At 38.0% G+C, this 18,114-nt stretch overlaps 1 protein-coding gene across 1 annotated transcript in view; it reads left to right on the top strand.

Annotated features, from left to right (window-relative positions):
• The window catches only part of HSPBAP1 (HSPB1 associated protein 1), a 38,504-nt gene that overhangs the window by 3,650 nt on the left and 16,740 nt on the right, over positions 1 to 18,114 (top strand). The window contains exons 2-3 of the mRNA XM_056496955.1: positions 8,645 to 8,830; positions 14,339 to 14,523. Of these exons, the coding sequence (XP_056352930.1) occupies positions 8,645 to 8,830; positions 14,339 to 14,523 (371 nt within the window). The remainder of the gene's footprint in view (positions 1 to 8,644; positions 8,831 to 14,338; positions 14,524 to 18,114) is intronic.

Below are 18,114 nucleotides of genomic sequence, written 5' to 3'. Positions count from 1 at the left end.
TTTCCTCGTCCTTCAGGTTTTACAGTGCTTCCTTTTTTCTAGTTTCAACAAGAAGCAAAAATACAGACCAGACACATCTTTAGCTTATGAAAGCTGATCAGTTTTATTCTTAAATTCAAACTTCAGTGTTTTCCAGTGAGGAATTCATTAATACCTTTTGATTGCAGGCTGTGTATATTCCCACTGCAGAGTGACCATTGTAGTGTAGATGATTCCAGGTTTGTGGTGAGCCAAAGCCCATTGTAAGATTCTCTAGGGAGAGGTGGGATAGCTTTTTCTTTTGGAGTTACCTTTGTGGCTGGCTAATGAAAGACATGTCACTAGATTCCCTATACACCACTCTGTAGGTTCTTTACTGCGGCTCTCAAAATGAATATGCAAAAGTCATATCTGACTTGGTCTTTGAGCATGTTTAAAGCATTTTGTGCTCCATTTCTGCTTGTTCTGCCATTCATCACCTGCTTAATGATGACCATGTAAGTGATGAATGTATATTCTTTGAGGGGGAGGTGGAAGCTACATGATGTCTTTCATCAAGGTAATTTTGTTGGCTACTTCCCTACCTCACTTAGCCTTCAGGCTCCATGTCTTAGACGTTTTAGGAGCTTATCTTGGAACTCCAGCTTCAGCTGAGTACTGCCCTTATGTTGTCTCATTTTATTTGGGGCCACCATGTGCTAGTAACCAGAAATTACATCAATGAAGTATTTTACACCCCGAAGTTATATTAAAGAAATTCAGTTCAGAGACTGATGGTTTCCTCTCTTCCTGAAAACCTGAGAATTATGCAAGTGAGCTGAGTCTCAGGGATGGTGGAGGACGTTAGGCTTGAATTGGGAATTACAGGATGAAAATCTCCACTGTCTCCGTGCGCTAGGACTGCCTCAGTGCAGCTCTCATTGTCTGTAATGCCAGCAAGGAGAGATAGTCAGGGTGCTCTGGTACTGGTCTGTCCATTGTGTCTCTGGTGCATGTGTTTCTCATTTCTTATCAGACTGTGCCATTGTTCTCTTGTTGTCTTACATTGAAGCAGCAAGGGGTAACTTAATTACCTCTCTGCTATAATTAACAATGTAGACATTAGGGAGTTTGTTTCTCTTGGTGTAGTCATGTTTAGCTGTCATACAATAAGTATGCTGTGAGCTCTGCAAATGAGTTTTCTGAAGACCTGATGGTCTGGGTAGGTGTTTGGGATCAAATCCATTTTGAGGACATAAAGCTCACAAAATGTTGTTTGTGTCTTTGAAAATGTGACCCTATCATGTAGTTCCATATAAAAAGAAGAGGCTGAATGGATTATTTCTTTGTCTGTGCTCTTCTCGGCAGGGACATATATGAATAAAATTTAAAGTATTCTATGCTTTGTGATCACAGACACAATGAAATTGTTGGGAGTTTATACAGTAGCATGAGATTTTGACTTCTGTAAGAGTATTTTTTGAAAGAGCAATGTTAAGATAGTTTGGATGTCTTGGTATAAAAGTACAACTTTAATCTTTCACAGTTTTACTATTTTGTTAATGTTCAGGGGGTTATCTTAAAATTCTGTGTACCATGTGCTTTTGAACACCAGACATAAAAGACATAATTCCCTCTAATACTAGTATTTTATCAGACAATGGTGAGTAGAGGGATGTTAATGTTTAAAAAGAATATGAAAATATTGAAGCTCTTCTACTGAAAGGAGTTTTCCATATTTGCAGATAGGCTTAAAAATACTGAGTTTTGGTAGATTTTGATTATTGCAAGAAACTTCCAAAATTCAAAGCAGCAGCACTGTCATAGTTCATTGTATAATTAAAGGTCACCTTCAGTCTCCAGAAATGCAGATGCAGCTGATTATAAACAGGAGTTCATGGAGATCTGAGTAGAGACTTGAGCCTGCAGTCCTTGATCTTCTCTGATATTTAGTCTTGGGGTTTACAAATAAAGAAACTCTGCAGGCAGTTGTTATTTGAAAAAGAAAAGAGAAGGGAAATCTCTGGAGGGAAAATGCTGAAGGTATATTGACATCACTAGCAGCAGTTTGTTGTATTACAAAGTTGTGAAATATGAGCTTCTATGTAAAAAGGCTGTGCTTTTTCAGCTAAAGAAGAATTTACTTTATGTTTAATAGTTAAATTAAGAAACAGAACTAACATGAACTAGATGTTAAGGTCGAAAATTAAATCAGAAAACTTTGGTAGTTCACATTTTTGTGGGTTGTTTTGGTCAACTGTATTTTTGACATTATGTCAAAGCAATATTTTTAAAGACTATATGAATCCCAGGATTCAAAACATATGCAGTTAACAGTTTTTCACCTACAAAATTCATGTTGAAGCATGAGAATCTTTATAAAGAGAAATAGCAATTTGAAGCAAAAAATGAAGCACTTCTGGGTGTTTTACCCATGCTGAAAGAAATGGAATGATGTAAACAGTGGAATAATAGCCATGCATTTTCTTTCGTATTCCTATAATAATGGAATCCCTGAATCTAATACCCTTATTGTGCATTTCAGAAACTATTCTTGAGGTTCACATGATGGGTCTCTTTCAAGTTCATGATTTATATAATTCAAAAACTTCTTTTACTCTTTTAAAGTATAATTTCATTCTGACAATTAATTATACCTCTAATTGTCTCAGTCATTAATCATAATTTGTATCCTGTGCAATATAATAGTAAACAAGGTCATGTATACTGCCATCATAACCCCTTTGTGGACCAAATTCAAAAGGCTCCATTGTATTAATTACTATTTATTACAATAGCTTGTAGAAAAAAAATATGTATTTTGAGAATACTATTGAATATGTACTACAATAGCTTATGAGAAAATATTATAAATGAGAAGATTTAGATTGTTTTGTTGTTGCCATTTTGAAGTTCTTGTCTGTCAGGTTTGCATGACTGAACAAAAATAAAGTCACAATTGGTTACAGTTTCTGACAGTGAATTTTATACCATGTATTCATCTCCTTAAGAGCAGTGCTTTCATATTTACTACTGACATGGAATAGAAAGAGAAATACAAAAAAATTTGCCTATAATATGGACAAATTCTTTTCTTTCTTAGAAATAAACATACTAACTTCCTGACATGCCAGATCCCTTACCTTCAGTTATAGTGTTGTATTAGTATTGAATTTTATATTAAATTTTCTGTTTATTAGGAAATGTCAGAAATGTGTATCAGTGCCGGTTGGCTATGGGAAGACATGGTTTGGCTACTGAATTTCCTCAGTAGCAGGTGTGTGTAATTTACACCCCATAGACTAACAGAAGGGTGGAATTTTGGCCGCCTAGCTTAAGGAGAAATTATGTATCTTTTCATATCCTGGTGGAAGCTTTTGGTCAAAGACCAGAGTATTTTCCTCCAAGCATTTCTTCTGCTGGAGGAGACCAGAGGAGCTGAGGTCATTCGGCATTCAGTTCTTTAGCCGAAAACTGGCGCGACTGCATTCTAAACCTGCACTGCAGGATGGAGGGGAGACAGGCAGAAGCTGGCCAGGGGTTCAGGAGGAGCTTTCAAGGAAGAGCCTTAGGCGATTTAGGGAAAGAATTTCCTAAACCTATGCTTGAGATGATGTGCTGTCATTTACAGCAGCGGCGGGAAGTCCCTCCCTGAGCTGTGTGCTGGGCTCAGCCCCTACTCCCCCCGAAGGAGTCTGGCAGCAATTCGTTGCTTTATCGGAAGGACAAGATGAGGTTTGGGCATGGCCCCCACTCCTGTCTCATTTCATGTCTGAAGTCGCTTTGACTTCCTGTGAGAAAAACTGTAAGATGCTCAGCCCTGCCACAGAAGCACTGGAAAGTGAGTCCAAATTCTTCTTTCAGGCTCGATCTTTTCTTTCTTTGGCTGCCCTCCTTCTGCAGTAGCAGATGTGGAGAGGAAGGGTGTGTTGGCTGCAGGCTGCCGGAGTGAGCTGCAGGTGCCAGTCTTACCGGTGCAGACTGGTTTATCCTGAGAGTCCCCATGCAGCTACCACCTCTCCTTCAGTAACCAAAACATCTGTAATTCTGGGGTAGCTACGTGCTGGCTGTGTGCATTTACAGTATTAACATTCCCAGAGCCAAAACTAATAACAACAGCAATAGCTGGCTAGGAAGTAATACCTAGATGTTGGTGCAGCCTATCCTGAAAACTGCTCGTGTATATTTAGAGGCATTCTGTTTGCCAGAGGATGCTGATTATAGTGCATAGTGTTGTAATCACATGCAGATTATTCAAAGTTGTTTTTTTAATTTACAGAGTTAATGTACTGTGAAACCATTAAGTCTGACCTCCAAACCAAGTCACTTATATTTGGTTTTGGGAGCTTGCTCATCCTCCCCCATTCCCTCTCTTTTCCCATTCCTGGTTGGTGAATAGTTAAGATTCTGGAGGTTAGGTGATTTTTTGACTCACCTCGCTGCTCTGTATTAATGTATTCAAAATTTAATTTTTTTTTCTATTTTTAAAATATTTTTTTAAATAAAAGAAGTAAGAAAAGGGAACATTACAGATTTGCAAGAAAAACAATTTGATGATGCGTGTACCAAATACATTACCAGGATTTCCTTGTACTCCCTATTTTAGAAAATAATTTTAATACCTCTCAATTAAATCTCATATTTAAGCAGCAGGGTGTTTTGGCAGAAGCCAACTGCCACACACTAATGAACTCTTATAATTTGCTAAATTATTTTAAATGAATGACAGTACATTTAGCTTTTTAATGGCAGTACATTTAAGTTCTGAAGAACTTTGATCAAGTCCACTTTTAGTTAGACTGCCTGCTGTGCTAAACTCTTAATTCCCAAACCCCACTCAGTTATTCAGAAAAATCGTTAATCAGGAACATGAAATTATTTTCTCTTTTAGAAGCACAAAGTCTGCTAGAGAGTACTTGGCCAATTCATTACTTTTCTTTTACTTGCTCTCAGTGCTAAGTCTGGATGAGGCTTAATGTTTGACAATACTTTGTGTAAAGACAACTGGAGAGCTTTCTTTTTTTAATTGGGAGATCTCTATTTTGCAAGGTGTTGCCTTTCTAAAGAACACCTATGTTTTTTGCCAATTATATAAGCTGCCACAGTTACAGAACTTGAGCTAAAACTTGGTTCATTTTTTCAGTTCCTGGTTGGATTCTGTACATGCCTTGGGTAAAGTCAAAACATGAGACAAATTATTCCTGCTTCCTTTTGTACTGTGAAGTTCCAGCGTTTGTTGAGCCTGATAGAAAGAACTAAGCTGAAGTATTCCTTTTCTCTTGTGGATCAGAGTACAACTGAGAAAATGAAGACTCCCACAGAGCTTTTCTTTTTCAAGGGAATATGCATTTCTATTCTCTCCTGCTACCCAATCTCCCCTGGGAATTTGATATTTAATGCCTAAGATGTGCAATGGATATTTTTTTTCTTTGCTACACATTTTATTTATTCACCTTTTACTTGTGCACATCTTTATCCAAACTGTATGTGCTTATATATGCTACACAACCTCAGGTTTTGTCTTGGATTCAATTACCATCAATCTCAGGCTATAAAATACTAAGAAGCAACAGCCCAGTTCATAAGGTGTTTGTGAAGCTATGATAACAATAACTGAGGAAGAGATGATTTTAAACTATAATACTGCTAATCTCTCTTCAGGTCTTCTATCTTCAGATATCTCTTTTAATTACTTTTTCCCACTCCTACAGCATATGGTTCCATCGGAAATCTCTGTTGATCTTGAGCAGAGTTCTCCAAATTATTATAATATCTATTTGCTGTGGTATATGGTATTTGCCTTTTACCATGTGTCATTTCTCTAGCAGGCACTTAGGTATGCATGACAAGTGTTAAAGGGAAAGAACTATGTTTAGCTGACTCCATCCTCACCAAGGAATACATAAAGGCAAATCAAGACAGATTCTTCACACAGATCTAATAAGAATCTGCGTTTGTCTTTGCAAAAATCCCCAATGTATATTTATTTAAGTCTTTAATTTTTACAAAATATTTCAAATGTCATTGTGCATTATATGTATTGTACGTGATTATCTACATCAGGAGAAGATATATACTTATTTAACAAAATTTTAATACTGTTGAAGATAGAAATTATTAGCATACAGACTGTCCTCTTTCATTTTTTGTTAATTTTATGGGGGAATGTTTTACAACTGAACATGGTGACATGACAGTCATTCAGTAGGAGAGGCTATTTAGCCTAATTGTAGTTCCCACTGAGTGTGTATGCACTGTGGTGAAAACCACACCTTGCAAAAGCATGATGTGCATGTGGAAATCACATTAGAAAGCCACACAGAATCAACAGTTGGCTTCAAAGAGCCTTCTTGTCTCTTCCAGTAAAATTTCTGCTTTTGTAGCACATCCCAACTGTAGACTGAAGTTACAGGATAAACCTGAAGCTTTTGCAATAAAAGTCAGCTTTACAAAATCCTCCAAAAAAGTGTCACCAGTTTCTTGCATTTATTTGGGTTTATATCCTCTAAAATACTTAAATGTAGTGCCCTTAAAGCAAAAAAAAATCCCTGAGTAGTCAAAAAGACATCCATGCAGGGATAAACATGGCCTAAGCAGAAGTAATTTCATTTTTATGAGCTGGAAAATCTGAAAGGTAGGTAAGGCCTGCCAGCTCCCACATGGTGAAAGCCACCTCTATACAATATTATAATTGCACTGGTGAAAGACAGAAGTTTTATAAACCCCTTGAGAGTGTTCAGATCTGGACCAACTCTTGCTTTAGCTCTCAAGCAGAATCACTGTGAAAAAACATGCTGAGCTTTCACCTCTTCTGGTGCCTCCAGCCAGCTCCTGGCACCAGCACGTGCCCTCGTGTCTGCAGATGGTCTCTGTGCCTCCCTGACCTGCTCCCTCTAGGTGTGCTAATCTCTTCCTTGGGAAGCCCCAGAGCCTCCTCCCGGGGGCAGGGAAGACCATATGGTAAAACATACGGTCCCCATGAGGCCTCCTTATGTCCTGGTTGTGTGAGTTGCTGGAGTGTGAGACTGAAGGCCGAGTGTCAGAGACATCCCTGTGTCACAGCAACACCATCCTGTCAAGTGTTGCTCTGCGTACGAGGGGAAATGTGGAAAACAAACCGAAATCCAAGCTCTCTCCTGTCATCTGCCTTAGGAAAGAGAAGCCATTTAAAAAATATAGGTTCCATGAAGATAAAATACCGGAGTTCTTTAGTTTTAAAACTTCAAAGTGGAGTTTTCATGGGCGAAAAGTGAGGGATTTGGTTTTTGTGGAAGACTGTGGAATAAGAGACCCAATGACTCTAGGAAACACCAGCCCCAAAACCACCGACTGACTTTGTGTGAAGATAGCAGCTTAATTTAGAAAACCAAAAAGCACAGCTATGTGGGAGTACAAACCCTGTCAAAAGTAGAGGGATTCACAAAAATTACCAAGATATAGCACACAGCATGCACAGGACACCTCTTATTGCTGCCATTCCCACTTCAGCATTCATGGATTTATTTTGGATTTTTGTTGCATTTAAATTAATCCTGAAGAACCTTTCTCAGTGACATTGTTCCCAGTGGGTCATCTTGTGTTTCCCCCAGCTGGCTCCACAGGGTTGCCCCATGTGCAACTGGGTGGTTCTCTGCTATCTCCAACACATGGGAAGCAGTGATAGACAAAATTAGCACCCAGCAGTGAAGGAAATTTTCGTGGCCTGTGTTTATTTAACTCATCATGTTTGCCAGACCATCATTTGACCCCTAAATACAATGGTTGAATTGAATTTGTTTGTTTGTTTTAAATAAACTGCTGGAAGTCACGGGGAGCCATGTGTATCAATTCAGTGTGTTAAATCTTAGCCATTACACAGATACAAATTCTGGATGAGTTAACTTCTATAGAGGTTAAAATAATGAATGGGTTTTTTTGTGATCTGAAGCTGCAGTCCACCTCTTCCACTCTATGGAGATGTCATTCCTTTAAAAAAACTACAGATTTTCCTTCTGAATATGTCCCTAAAGAAAAGTTGTTCTGATAGTGCTGAGTTAATTCAAGATTGCCAGGATTTGAGCTTGACAGTTTCAGTGGGGCGTATAAATCTCTAAACAGCAAAGGAATAAATGGAAATCTTGGGTTAGTTTAGCTCTTGGATCGGCATAATTTCCTTTTTCTGAAATTCTGTTGATGAAATTTTAAAACACTTCAAAAATACCTGCTGATTGGTTATGCTACTCTTCCTTTGTTTAAAGTGAATGCATGGGGAGCTGGTTTGCTGTCTCTGACAATACACTACAATTTTGGAAATAATCCCATGCAGGAAGACTGTTACTCATGAAATTTATGTTCTCTAAACTCTGAATGTTATTTGCAAGTTTATTTTATTGTTAGCCTATTTCTAAGCAGTTTGGCTACAGTGATTCATTGCGTAAGATAGAAGTGAAAATTCTAAGCTTGTGCCTTGTATTTTTATTTTTTGCTTTACACTTTATGTGCTAATACACCACTTTAAACTTTTAGTTCTTCTAGTGTTTGCAGTACAACTTTGATTTTTTAAAAATCTACAACTGTAATAAAACAATCAGTCATAAACAAAGAAGGTCTTAGTTCTTGTTTTCTGTCCCATGGAAGATGGTAGGTAACACTTCATGTATGATAAATCATCTCTCTCCATCTGTTTTTTTTTTTTTTCTTTACATAGGTGAAGATGTCAAACCATTTACTCCTGAGAAAACCAAGGAAATTGTGATGTCTCTACAGCAACCTGCAGTCTTCTATAACATGGTTGGCAACTGGCCAGCCCTGCACTGGAATGTGAATTACCTTTCTGCTATCTTGGAGGGAAAGACAATCCAGTTTAGGCTGGGTCTGAAGGCAGTGGATTTAGGTGAGAATGAGGTGGGCAGGCATTAATGTCACAAGTCTCTTTTTTAAGTCCTGCAGTTGTCTGCCTTTTCATTATAAGTATTCTTTCTTTAATGTATTGCTTTTTATTGCAGGCTTTATTTTTAGGAATGGGATTTGGCCAGCAGTAGAACTCTTCCTTCTCTTTCTCATTTGTTTATTCTCAGTAGGAGGTCTGGTGGTTAACATCAACATTAACAACCAAGCCTCTCAGTTTTCCTTCCTTTCTTTGTAGTGTGTGTGTTTGGTCCTGGTCTTACACATGATCAGATTGTTCATGTGAGCTGAGCTTCCATATTCATAAGCCTGACTGTGTTAAGGAGTTGGCTAAATAATTAGCCTGACTTGGGGTTTTTATCTGTAGCGGTGGTAGTTCTCACTTTCCTCTAGAGGTTTTTCAGACTTAGGTGATTTTCAATATTTTAAGGTCCTATGATGAAAGACAAGATGGAAATGTAAGCATTAAGAAAATAATTTGACACCAGTGCAATAATTTCACTGCTAACCCTCCAGATTTACTCATACATCTTGGAACATGCCATGGGAGAAAGACAATTTTCCAACTTGATTTTAAGTACTACTACTGTAGCCACACAGTAGTGTGTCCATGGACAGACTGAGTTTCACACCATGGCAGGAAGACAGAAGAAACATATTCCAAGGTGGCGATCTGCTATCCACTTGAAAGGTTATGTATGCACTGCTTTATTCCTGCCCTTTACATCCTTAGCCCTCCCAATAACTTACCAAAATACATTTTGCCATGCACTTTCTCCCTTTTGCCTATAAATACCTTTAGGATTTTTTTTTTAACCCTTAGGCCAGAAAAATCCACTTCAAAAATATTTAATATGTCATGGTCTTTTAGACGCCACATAATTATTCTTTCTTCTGTCTCTAACCTTTTCCAATTGGACTTCCTCTTTCTTGGAATGTAGAGTCTGCACAGACTCCAGAAGAGAGTCTCCCAGTTCCAGGGAAAGTGGTAGGATTACATCATACTATCTTACTTAACACTGTGAAATTTGCTTTCTTCACAGCATCATGACCATGTTATTTCATGTTCAATTTTTGCAAGAGAAGTGATGAAACAGAAGTGTTAGAGGGAAAATGCTTGGCATGTTACGATTTCAAAGCATTTTACCAGCATGGATTAATGATTTCTGTGCCATTTCTGAGGGGAACAGATATTATTTACTCACTTTCTACAGATGGGAAAACTGAGGTGTAGAATTAAAACCTTGGTACACATCTTCATAACAATACCTCTATACTTCAGTGAGGTACCACCTAATTCTTGCACTAAGTGTGAAATGCACCCCATTGCCAATAGAGAAGGTGTAGCATATATATATATATAATTATATATATGTATGACACTTTCCTTGATATGTTGTTAGTATATCTGAGTTGTAACACACAAGGCCTGCCAGGTAAAAGAGTAGTTTTGGTTCTACTCTCCATTAATTAGTGGGCACTCTTTGTGAGCCAGATGGATGTTCCAACTGGCAGAATTTCTGATGGGACTGATGGAATGTTATGTAGCTAAGTCACAGATTGATGCTACCGAGTAGATAAGAGTCATCACTTAACAATAACTTATAGTCACTAGAGATACAGAGTGGATTTAAATTGCAGTTTATATCTTGAAACATCTATCTGCATTTTGCTTTTTCCTAACGGCATTTATCCCTGTGCAGCAATCAGTTTGTCTCCAGGAACCTCCATTATGTGGTAATGTTGGTTAGAATTGGCTTCAAGGAGATGGGTATAGCCTTCAGGGGTTATATTGTAACTGAATGACACCTGTGATGCCATAAAAAAAATTCAGTGTAAGAATATATTAGTGAAGCCATTATCCAAGCCATCTCAGAGTCTGAAATAATGTAATACATTCCATGTGCCACTGCCATTTGGAAGGTAGTTGATCTCACTCTTGCATGCTTAAAACTACTTTTAATGAGGGCCTCTCCTTCTTATTGTTCCTGCTAACTTTCCTAGGTGAAATGGAGCCAGTCATGTGCTTAGAGAGAGAACAGAATTAGTATTTTAGAATACAACTAAAATTGCATTGATCTCTCTCTGAATATTCTTTCCATGTTCTCAAGAGGTTTATTGTCTTAAGACTAGATGGGACTACTCCTACTATGGAGTTGGAAATGCAGAAGAAAAAATCCACTCTCCTGCTTAAAGGCACATTTTAATGACACTCTGAAATGGCAGCTTCAGAGTTTCTGAGGTTATTTAAGCTGTGAAGTTCATCTGGAAGACTCAAAATTAATGGAGACCTCTTACTACAGCAACTCCTCATCTTTCTTTAGTGCCACATCTGCAGCCTGGATGGGTTTCCCAAGCTGATTCCTTAATGTACAAAAGTGAGAATTGAAAATGGGGCAACTTGGTGGGAGTTGCATGGATTTTGTGTTTGCTTTTCTTTCTAGTTTGTAACTTCCTGAGGCATATTGATGTGGATGGCACATTTGAAACATGGAAAAATGTGAGAGCTAGCAGTATTATTTGTGTATATTATTTGTACCTGTGTGTTTGATAGCATTCTGTCTGATAGTATTCTGTCTGATTACACAAGTTAAACAGTTTGTGTCCATAAGAAGGGGAAAAAAATACACTCAGAGGACTAAGCATTGACAAAAGATACCTTCAAAGAGAGTACCAGAGTTCATTACAAGAACAGTGAAGGTGCTATTAATCAGGAAATCCCTACCCATCTGGTTCCAGCCACACTAAAAGATTTATTTTTCTGATGTAGGCCAAAGCTACAAAAATCTTGCTTCTGACAGAGAAAATGCAGCCTTATAGCCATTGTGTCTGATGGCTGCCTGGAGCACACCAGCACAAAGTAAGAAGAAAACTTACAGAGAACTGACTTCTATATACAGTCATTTCTTGTTTTTACCATTTATGGTGGTTGCATGGTAAAATCAATCAACAATGAGTTTATTGTGAAGAAGCTGGAGAGAACAAAAAACTGTCATTCTGATCCATTTCTGAGTCACAAGACCTCTGGAGGATGTTTTGATTACTAATGCTGGATAGAGCTGCTGCTGTCAGATGTGCAGTTGGATATGAAAGGGCTGCAATTTGACCATTTTGCCAAGAGATTTTACCACTAAGGATGGCAAAAGAATTCAGGTCTCTGAGGCTTGATACAGAGACTGCAAAGGTGACTATAGAATCAGTAGCTGAATCAGAGGCTGAAAATGCACTACAAATACTGTACACTGATTAAATGTTGCATAAAGCTGAAATCTGAAGTGGTTATGGGAGCTGGATGTGCATGACTAGGTTTTTTTGTTTGTAAGTATGCCTGTGCTTTGTTGTAGTGTGAAAATGGCTATTCTTTGCTTGGATTATTTGTTTAATTCCCCAGCAGCTGTGAATAGGGGTTTGGTTTTCTTTAAAGAAATGGAGAAGACATTTCACTTGCATTCTTAATGGAGCTTTAAGTGTTTTCTAAGCCTATTACACGTTTTTGTTTTTTTAACATTTTCCTTAGTGCACATTGCAAACACTCTGAGAAGAACAGATTTTGGCAACTGTCAGAACCAGACCTTAACTAAGGAGGAGAGCTGCTTTTTCAAAACTCACTTTACCTCTTACTCCTTCCCTCCAATTTCAGTCTGGTATTAGGGGAAAGAGGAGGACTGTTATGCCTTCAGGTACCATGTCATCAGACAGAACTGGCAGCCTACTTTAGACTTGCATGGCTTAATCTGCAATTCGTCAATTACAAAACACTCTCTGCTTTAAGTCATTAAGTATTAGCAAACTGGTTAATAATCTTCTTGCTTTCAGCTGCTCATTGCTAACATTTTCATCCTCATTGCAGCCTACAAACTGATCTAAGCAAACTGTCTGTATTGCCCAAATATGTTTTTTATTACTATTTATTTTTCCATAAGCACCACACCTTGGTACTGAACAAAGTATAAATCAAACCAAGAACCCTGCCCTGAGGAGATTGTATTCTATAAGATAGTCTTGCCTTTCATAGTTGGATTTTTTTTAAATGAAACTCAGAGTGAAATATGCTAAGAGGTAGAAAAAGCATATTTCTTGCCTTTAAAACATTTGCTTATGAGTTATCTTGGAAAATAGGCAGTGTTCTAAGCACTCTTTGTTCTCATGAAAACAATACAGATATTGAAGTGCCCTCAGTAATGCTTGTATCTTTTGTCTAATTTTTCTGTCAGACCACCTTTTAGTAAAATTATATACATTGCATTAAAAACTGGGTATCAGGAGAGGGACTGCAGCACAGATATGGGATCAAATACAGAAGGTTTTGGTTGTGATTTTGTGAAGTGCAAGTGATTTATATGTCTTGTATGCAGTCCTTAGGCAGGGAGCCCATCCCCTGCACAGACACAAGTTACAGACTGCTGAATAATGAGGCTTCTCTGGCATTTTTAGTTAATGATTTGATAGTAGTGGGAAGGAAACCACTACCTATACTACTACAATGGAAAATAGCAAAATAATAGTGATAAAGATTTGTAAAAGCTGTATGAGACTCTGTGCGAATTGCTGCAGTAACAAAATGAAAGTGGTAAAGAACGAAGAGCTGCTGCTGCACAACAGTGAAAGGATCCCATTTCTGTGCAGCTCTATGCAAGTTACACAAGATTAAATTGCAGCTCTGTCATTGTCATTCATGCAGGCTGCAGTAATTTTTCCCCAGTAGTAGTTACAGTAAAGTAATATTTTTTTTTAACACTGGATAAGTCTCTTTGAAGATGGCATAATTAGTGGCGGCAGGAAATGAAGATCTCTGATTAACTGCAATTAAAGTATAATGTGATGTGGGTTATCTTATAGACCTTCCAAGTGACCTGACCTTGAGCTGAAAGGCTGTATCAGTCAGCCTGACCAAAGCGTGCTGGGAGCAAAACCCTGCTGGTATACACTTTTTGTGCCTGCCAAGGAACACTGCAATATGCTTTTGTCAGTCCCAAATGAAAAATAAGGGTACACGGAATTTTAGATGGATCATTGGCAGCATGTGTGTGGTTCCATACCTCACTTTCTATGCATGACCACACTGGTTTGGTTATTGCTTTAGGGAAAGGGTAAGATGCACATATCCATCTGCATAAATCTATGGAGACAAAATAAAGGATACAGAAATACTTGATGTGCACATTTGCAACTCACACTTAGGAAGGGAGATGAAGCAAAGTTGTTTAGCGAACTTGGATGAGTTATTGAGTTACTGTGCTGAAGAGCAACATAACTATTGGTCTGCTTTTGTCTCACAGCCAGTTCAAGGTATTCAATTAAACCTTAATGAAAAAGCAATAGTCTCAGACTTTACTTATGAGTTAGGTCATGAGAACCATTTTATTGACCAGCATCAAGCTACCCAGTCAGATTTGTATCTCGTGTTTAACCAGAGCTGAGAAAAAATGTTTTATTCTTACTGGTTCTATGCTCAATGCTCATGTAATATTTGATTTTTCTTTTGTTGCTCTAGTTCCCCAGTTTGAAACCAGTTGCAGCTATGTGGAAGCTACACTTGAGGAGTTTTTGGCTTGGAGTTGTGGGCATCCTTCTTGTCTCTCTGGACCATTCAGTTGTTATGATTATTCCAAATATTGGGCTTATGCTGACTACAAGTACATTGCCAGGATATTTGAAGACAAGCCAGAAATTTTCCAGGTGAAACATTAATATTATCTCTTCCTAGCTGAACCACTGCAAATTATCTAATATAGTTTCTGAAACCTCTCCTGCTGTCCCTCTCCACTCCTTTGGCCACTTTTTTTAAAATTCTGAAATAAAAGCTATTGGCTCTCAGGTTAACTGAAATCTGCCAAGTGGCAGCCATCAAAATTCTGGGTCTCCATATAAATTTAGAAACACCGCCCCAAGTGACAAAAAAAGAACTACCAGGTTGGCATCAGTTTCCTTCCCATTTAGGCCAGATCCACCTTGCACCCAAATGGTGCCCAAATTAACAGCTCCACTCAGGAGGAAGGATTGATGGCTTGTATTTCCTTGTAGTAACAAGGCTGTAATATGGCTTTGCTCCACATTTTGACCTGTGGCTCATTTTCTTAAGTAGCTCAGCTCCTTCCCTTAATATAATTTGATTAACTGTTTGTGAGGAGGAGAGATTCTGTGGAGGCAGTAAAATGCAGGAAGTGCCTGCCCATGGAAGTACATAATCTGTGGTAATTACCATACATAGCAGGAAACTACCCAAGGTATTTCTTTTTATTTTCTCTTTATCTATCTTCTATTTCAATGTCTTGCTTCATCTACATTCCTGCTACTTCTCCTTACAAATTGTAAGAAGGCAAAATTAGGGATAGCTATACAAAAGGTGTACTTCTTCAAAAGATATAAAGAAAGAGTAAGTAAAGCCTTATTCATTTCTAAATGTTGGAAGGTGAAAATGGAATAATAATTCGCTGCAAAATCACTGTTTCACTGAGGTGACAATGATCATGAACTGATAAGCCCCCTCAAATTAATTATTTCCTCAGAAAGCATTTCCTGTACTCCTTATATATATTTTATTCTTTTGTGCCAGTAAAATTGGTGGTTTTCAGTGATCAGTCTTTTTTCAAACTTTCAGACTTTTCAGGCTTTCCGTTGGGTCAGAAAGTAAGAATTGGATGCAGACATCATTTTACTTTTCTTTCCCCCTTCCCTTCCTGAGCACATGGAAAGAAAACCAGGATCTCATAACCTTGGGCTGTTTTGTATTGTCTGAGCTGTATTGGGAGCTCCTAGGATGTTTCAGGCTTTCCCAGATCTTTGCATAACTTTCTCTATCTGTGGTCCTGTCTTGGTCATCTGTTTTTCTGCCTCCACAGACAGCATTTCCATGTGTCTTCCAGCACAAGCCAATAGCAGCCCAGAAGCCCTGAATATCCTGCTGCTTCCTTCACACTTGAAGGAAACAACCATTTTTCTACCTCTTTCTTTCCCTTGTCCCCATTCAAGAACAAAGTTGAGGCTCCAGGAGTTGCATTTCTGTGCAGCTGTCTGCCACAACCTGATCACCTGACCTAACACACAACAGATTGTACTGCAGTTTTAGAATAGACACATGTAATGGTTATGCCATGGATTTTTTTGAAATTCAGAATCTGGGAAGGAAAAAAAATTGGTGGTGTTATGCAAGCAAATATGGTGTGGATCATCTGCCATTTTCACAGGCATGTGAGAGAAATGCATCTGTCAGTTCCACACGCACATGGCTTTTGAAACACTATTGCACCAGCCAAAGGAGTTCTTTGTAGAAATTCTCTTCCATTCTTGTGTGAATTTGATGATAACTCCTTTTTTCTTTCTAGATTTTATTTAGATTTACGTAAGGTTATTTGAAGGGGAAAAGAAGGCCAACTGCACTGTTATTTATAGTGATTAATAGGGCCATTTAGAAGTTGTTTGAAATTTAGATTGCACTGTTTATCATTTACAGTTGTGTGGGCTAAGGTAATGATTCCATTATTCTAATCTATGAGCAATATCTAGCATCTTACATTTTTTGTTCAGTTGATATTTCATTACAGAATTTGAGATATAAATCAGGAGCAAGATACATGCATGAAGTTTAAATAGAAATGAGACCTTTTAAAGTGACATACGGGTACAGATTAACTTCATTATAAGCAGCAAATGAAATAAATATATATCACAAGTAATGTGCCATCTGTTATGGTTGGAGCACCTTTTAGTGCATTTCTTCTAACTGTGGCTTTTTATTGTAGAAAAGGAACCCATTGTGACAAGATTTCAGTAATACTACCACTTCCTTTTCAGTTCATTGGTTAAAAACTATTTTTCCCATAATCGCTTCAACTATTTACTACAGCAGCAGCATTTTCAAAAAGTTCTTTTAAATCTAATATTGATTATGTGTGCTTTCTTTTCACTTAAATTGTAACAAAATATAAAAACTATTTAGGTGTGAGATTAAAGTGTAGAAATGGTGTTACGCTTAACTTTTTCACTGAAATAGTTATATTGAATTTCAAATTTTATGCCTGCTGAAATCTATAGGGGCAACTTTTTCATTTTGATCTTTTGCTGTCTTTGACAAATGTTTATATTACACTTCTGCATTTTTTTTCAAATGATATCTTTAAAATCAATAACTCTGAAATTCAGAATCTTTAGCAACACCTAATTTTTGGAAAGGCTATTGCTTATTTTGAAGGTTTCCTGATACAGAGTCATGGTGAAGTCATCCTTATAATGTCTAGCTGTAGTTTTCCTCATCCATAGATCTTAAAAAAGGATAGTCATCCACCTGTCTGCAGACAGCAAGCTTACATACTTAAATTAGGACTCCTAGAGTCCTATTTTCTCTTTATAGACAGCAGAGAGAGAGAGGCTTTTCCAAGGCTTGATTGAGAGTACATAGACTAGAGCAGGAGCCAAGCTTAAATTAGGTTCCTAAAGTTAGGTAATTTGAATGACCCCAAAACGTTTTACTGAAATGGAACAAATACCATTATCTTCCTTTTCAAGATAGGAAAAATAAAACTCAGAGATGAAGTGATTTGCCCAAGACCATCAGGAAGCCAGAAATTTAATCTCTGTTTCTTAAGCCTCAGTCTGGGGCTCCAGCCAAAAGGTACCCGTATCTCTGGCCAGTATTCCTCAAGTGCTTTCCAATAAACAAATGATCAGGCCCTGCAGGTGGCAGGGAGAGCTGTAGATATATGGGAAAGCTTTATCCAAGCTACACAGAACCATTCTGCAAAACCCTTGGATTGTCTGAAAAATACCTCACTGTGCCTCTTTCCAAGTGTCAGCCCCAAGGGATTGCTTGTGGGAGGATCAACAGACTGGAAAGATCCAGAACTGTGTTCATAATACATGCACACCTGTTCTGCCCTCTCTCACCCTGTCATCAAGTTAAGTTCACTGCCTCTGCAGTTGCAAATGTGTCCATTAAATAATAAGGAACTTAACCTGGCACAACACTGGGTCACAGATGGGGTAAAATCTGTGTTCCCAGATTGTGGGGAGAAAGCTAAAATAGGAGCAAAGGCAGAGCAAAAATTCCACATTCATCAACTGTTTGAAAAGGGAATGGGGATTTTTCTTTCCTTCTTTCCTTTCATTATCTTCTCTGATGCCATATATTAGAATTTTTCTGAAAGCAATCCTGAGCTTGGGTGGATGGTTAAGGGTGGAGAAAGATTAAAAAGTATTTAAAAGGAAAAGAAGCCCCATGTGGCCATGAGAATTTGGGCAGCCCTTCTGAAGAGCAAAGGAGTAACTTGAGTG

The sequence above is a fragment of the Oenanthe melanoleuca genome, chromosome 7 (genome assembly GCF_029582105.1).
Source record: "Oenanthe melanoleuca isolate GR-GAL-2019-014 chromosome 7, OMel1.0, whole genome shotgun sequence".
Classification (NCBI taxonomy): Eukaryota; Metazoa; Chordata; class Aves; order Passeriformes; family Muscicapidae; genus Oenanthe; species Oenanthe melanoleuca.
This window is presented reverse-complemented; position numbering and strand designations above follow the sequence as displayed.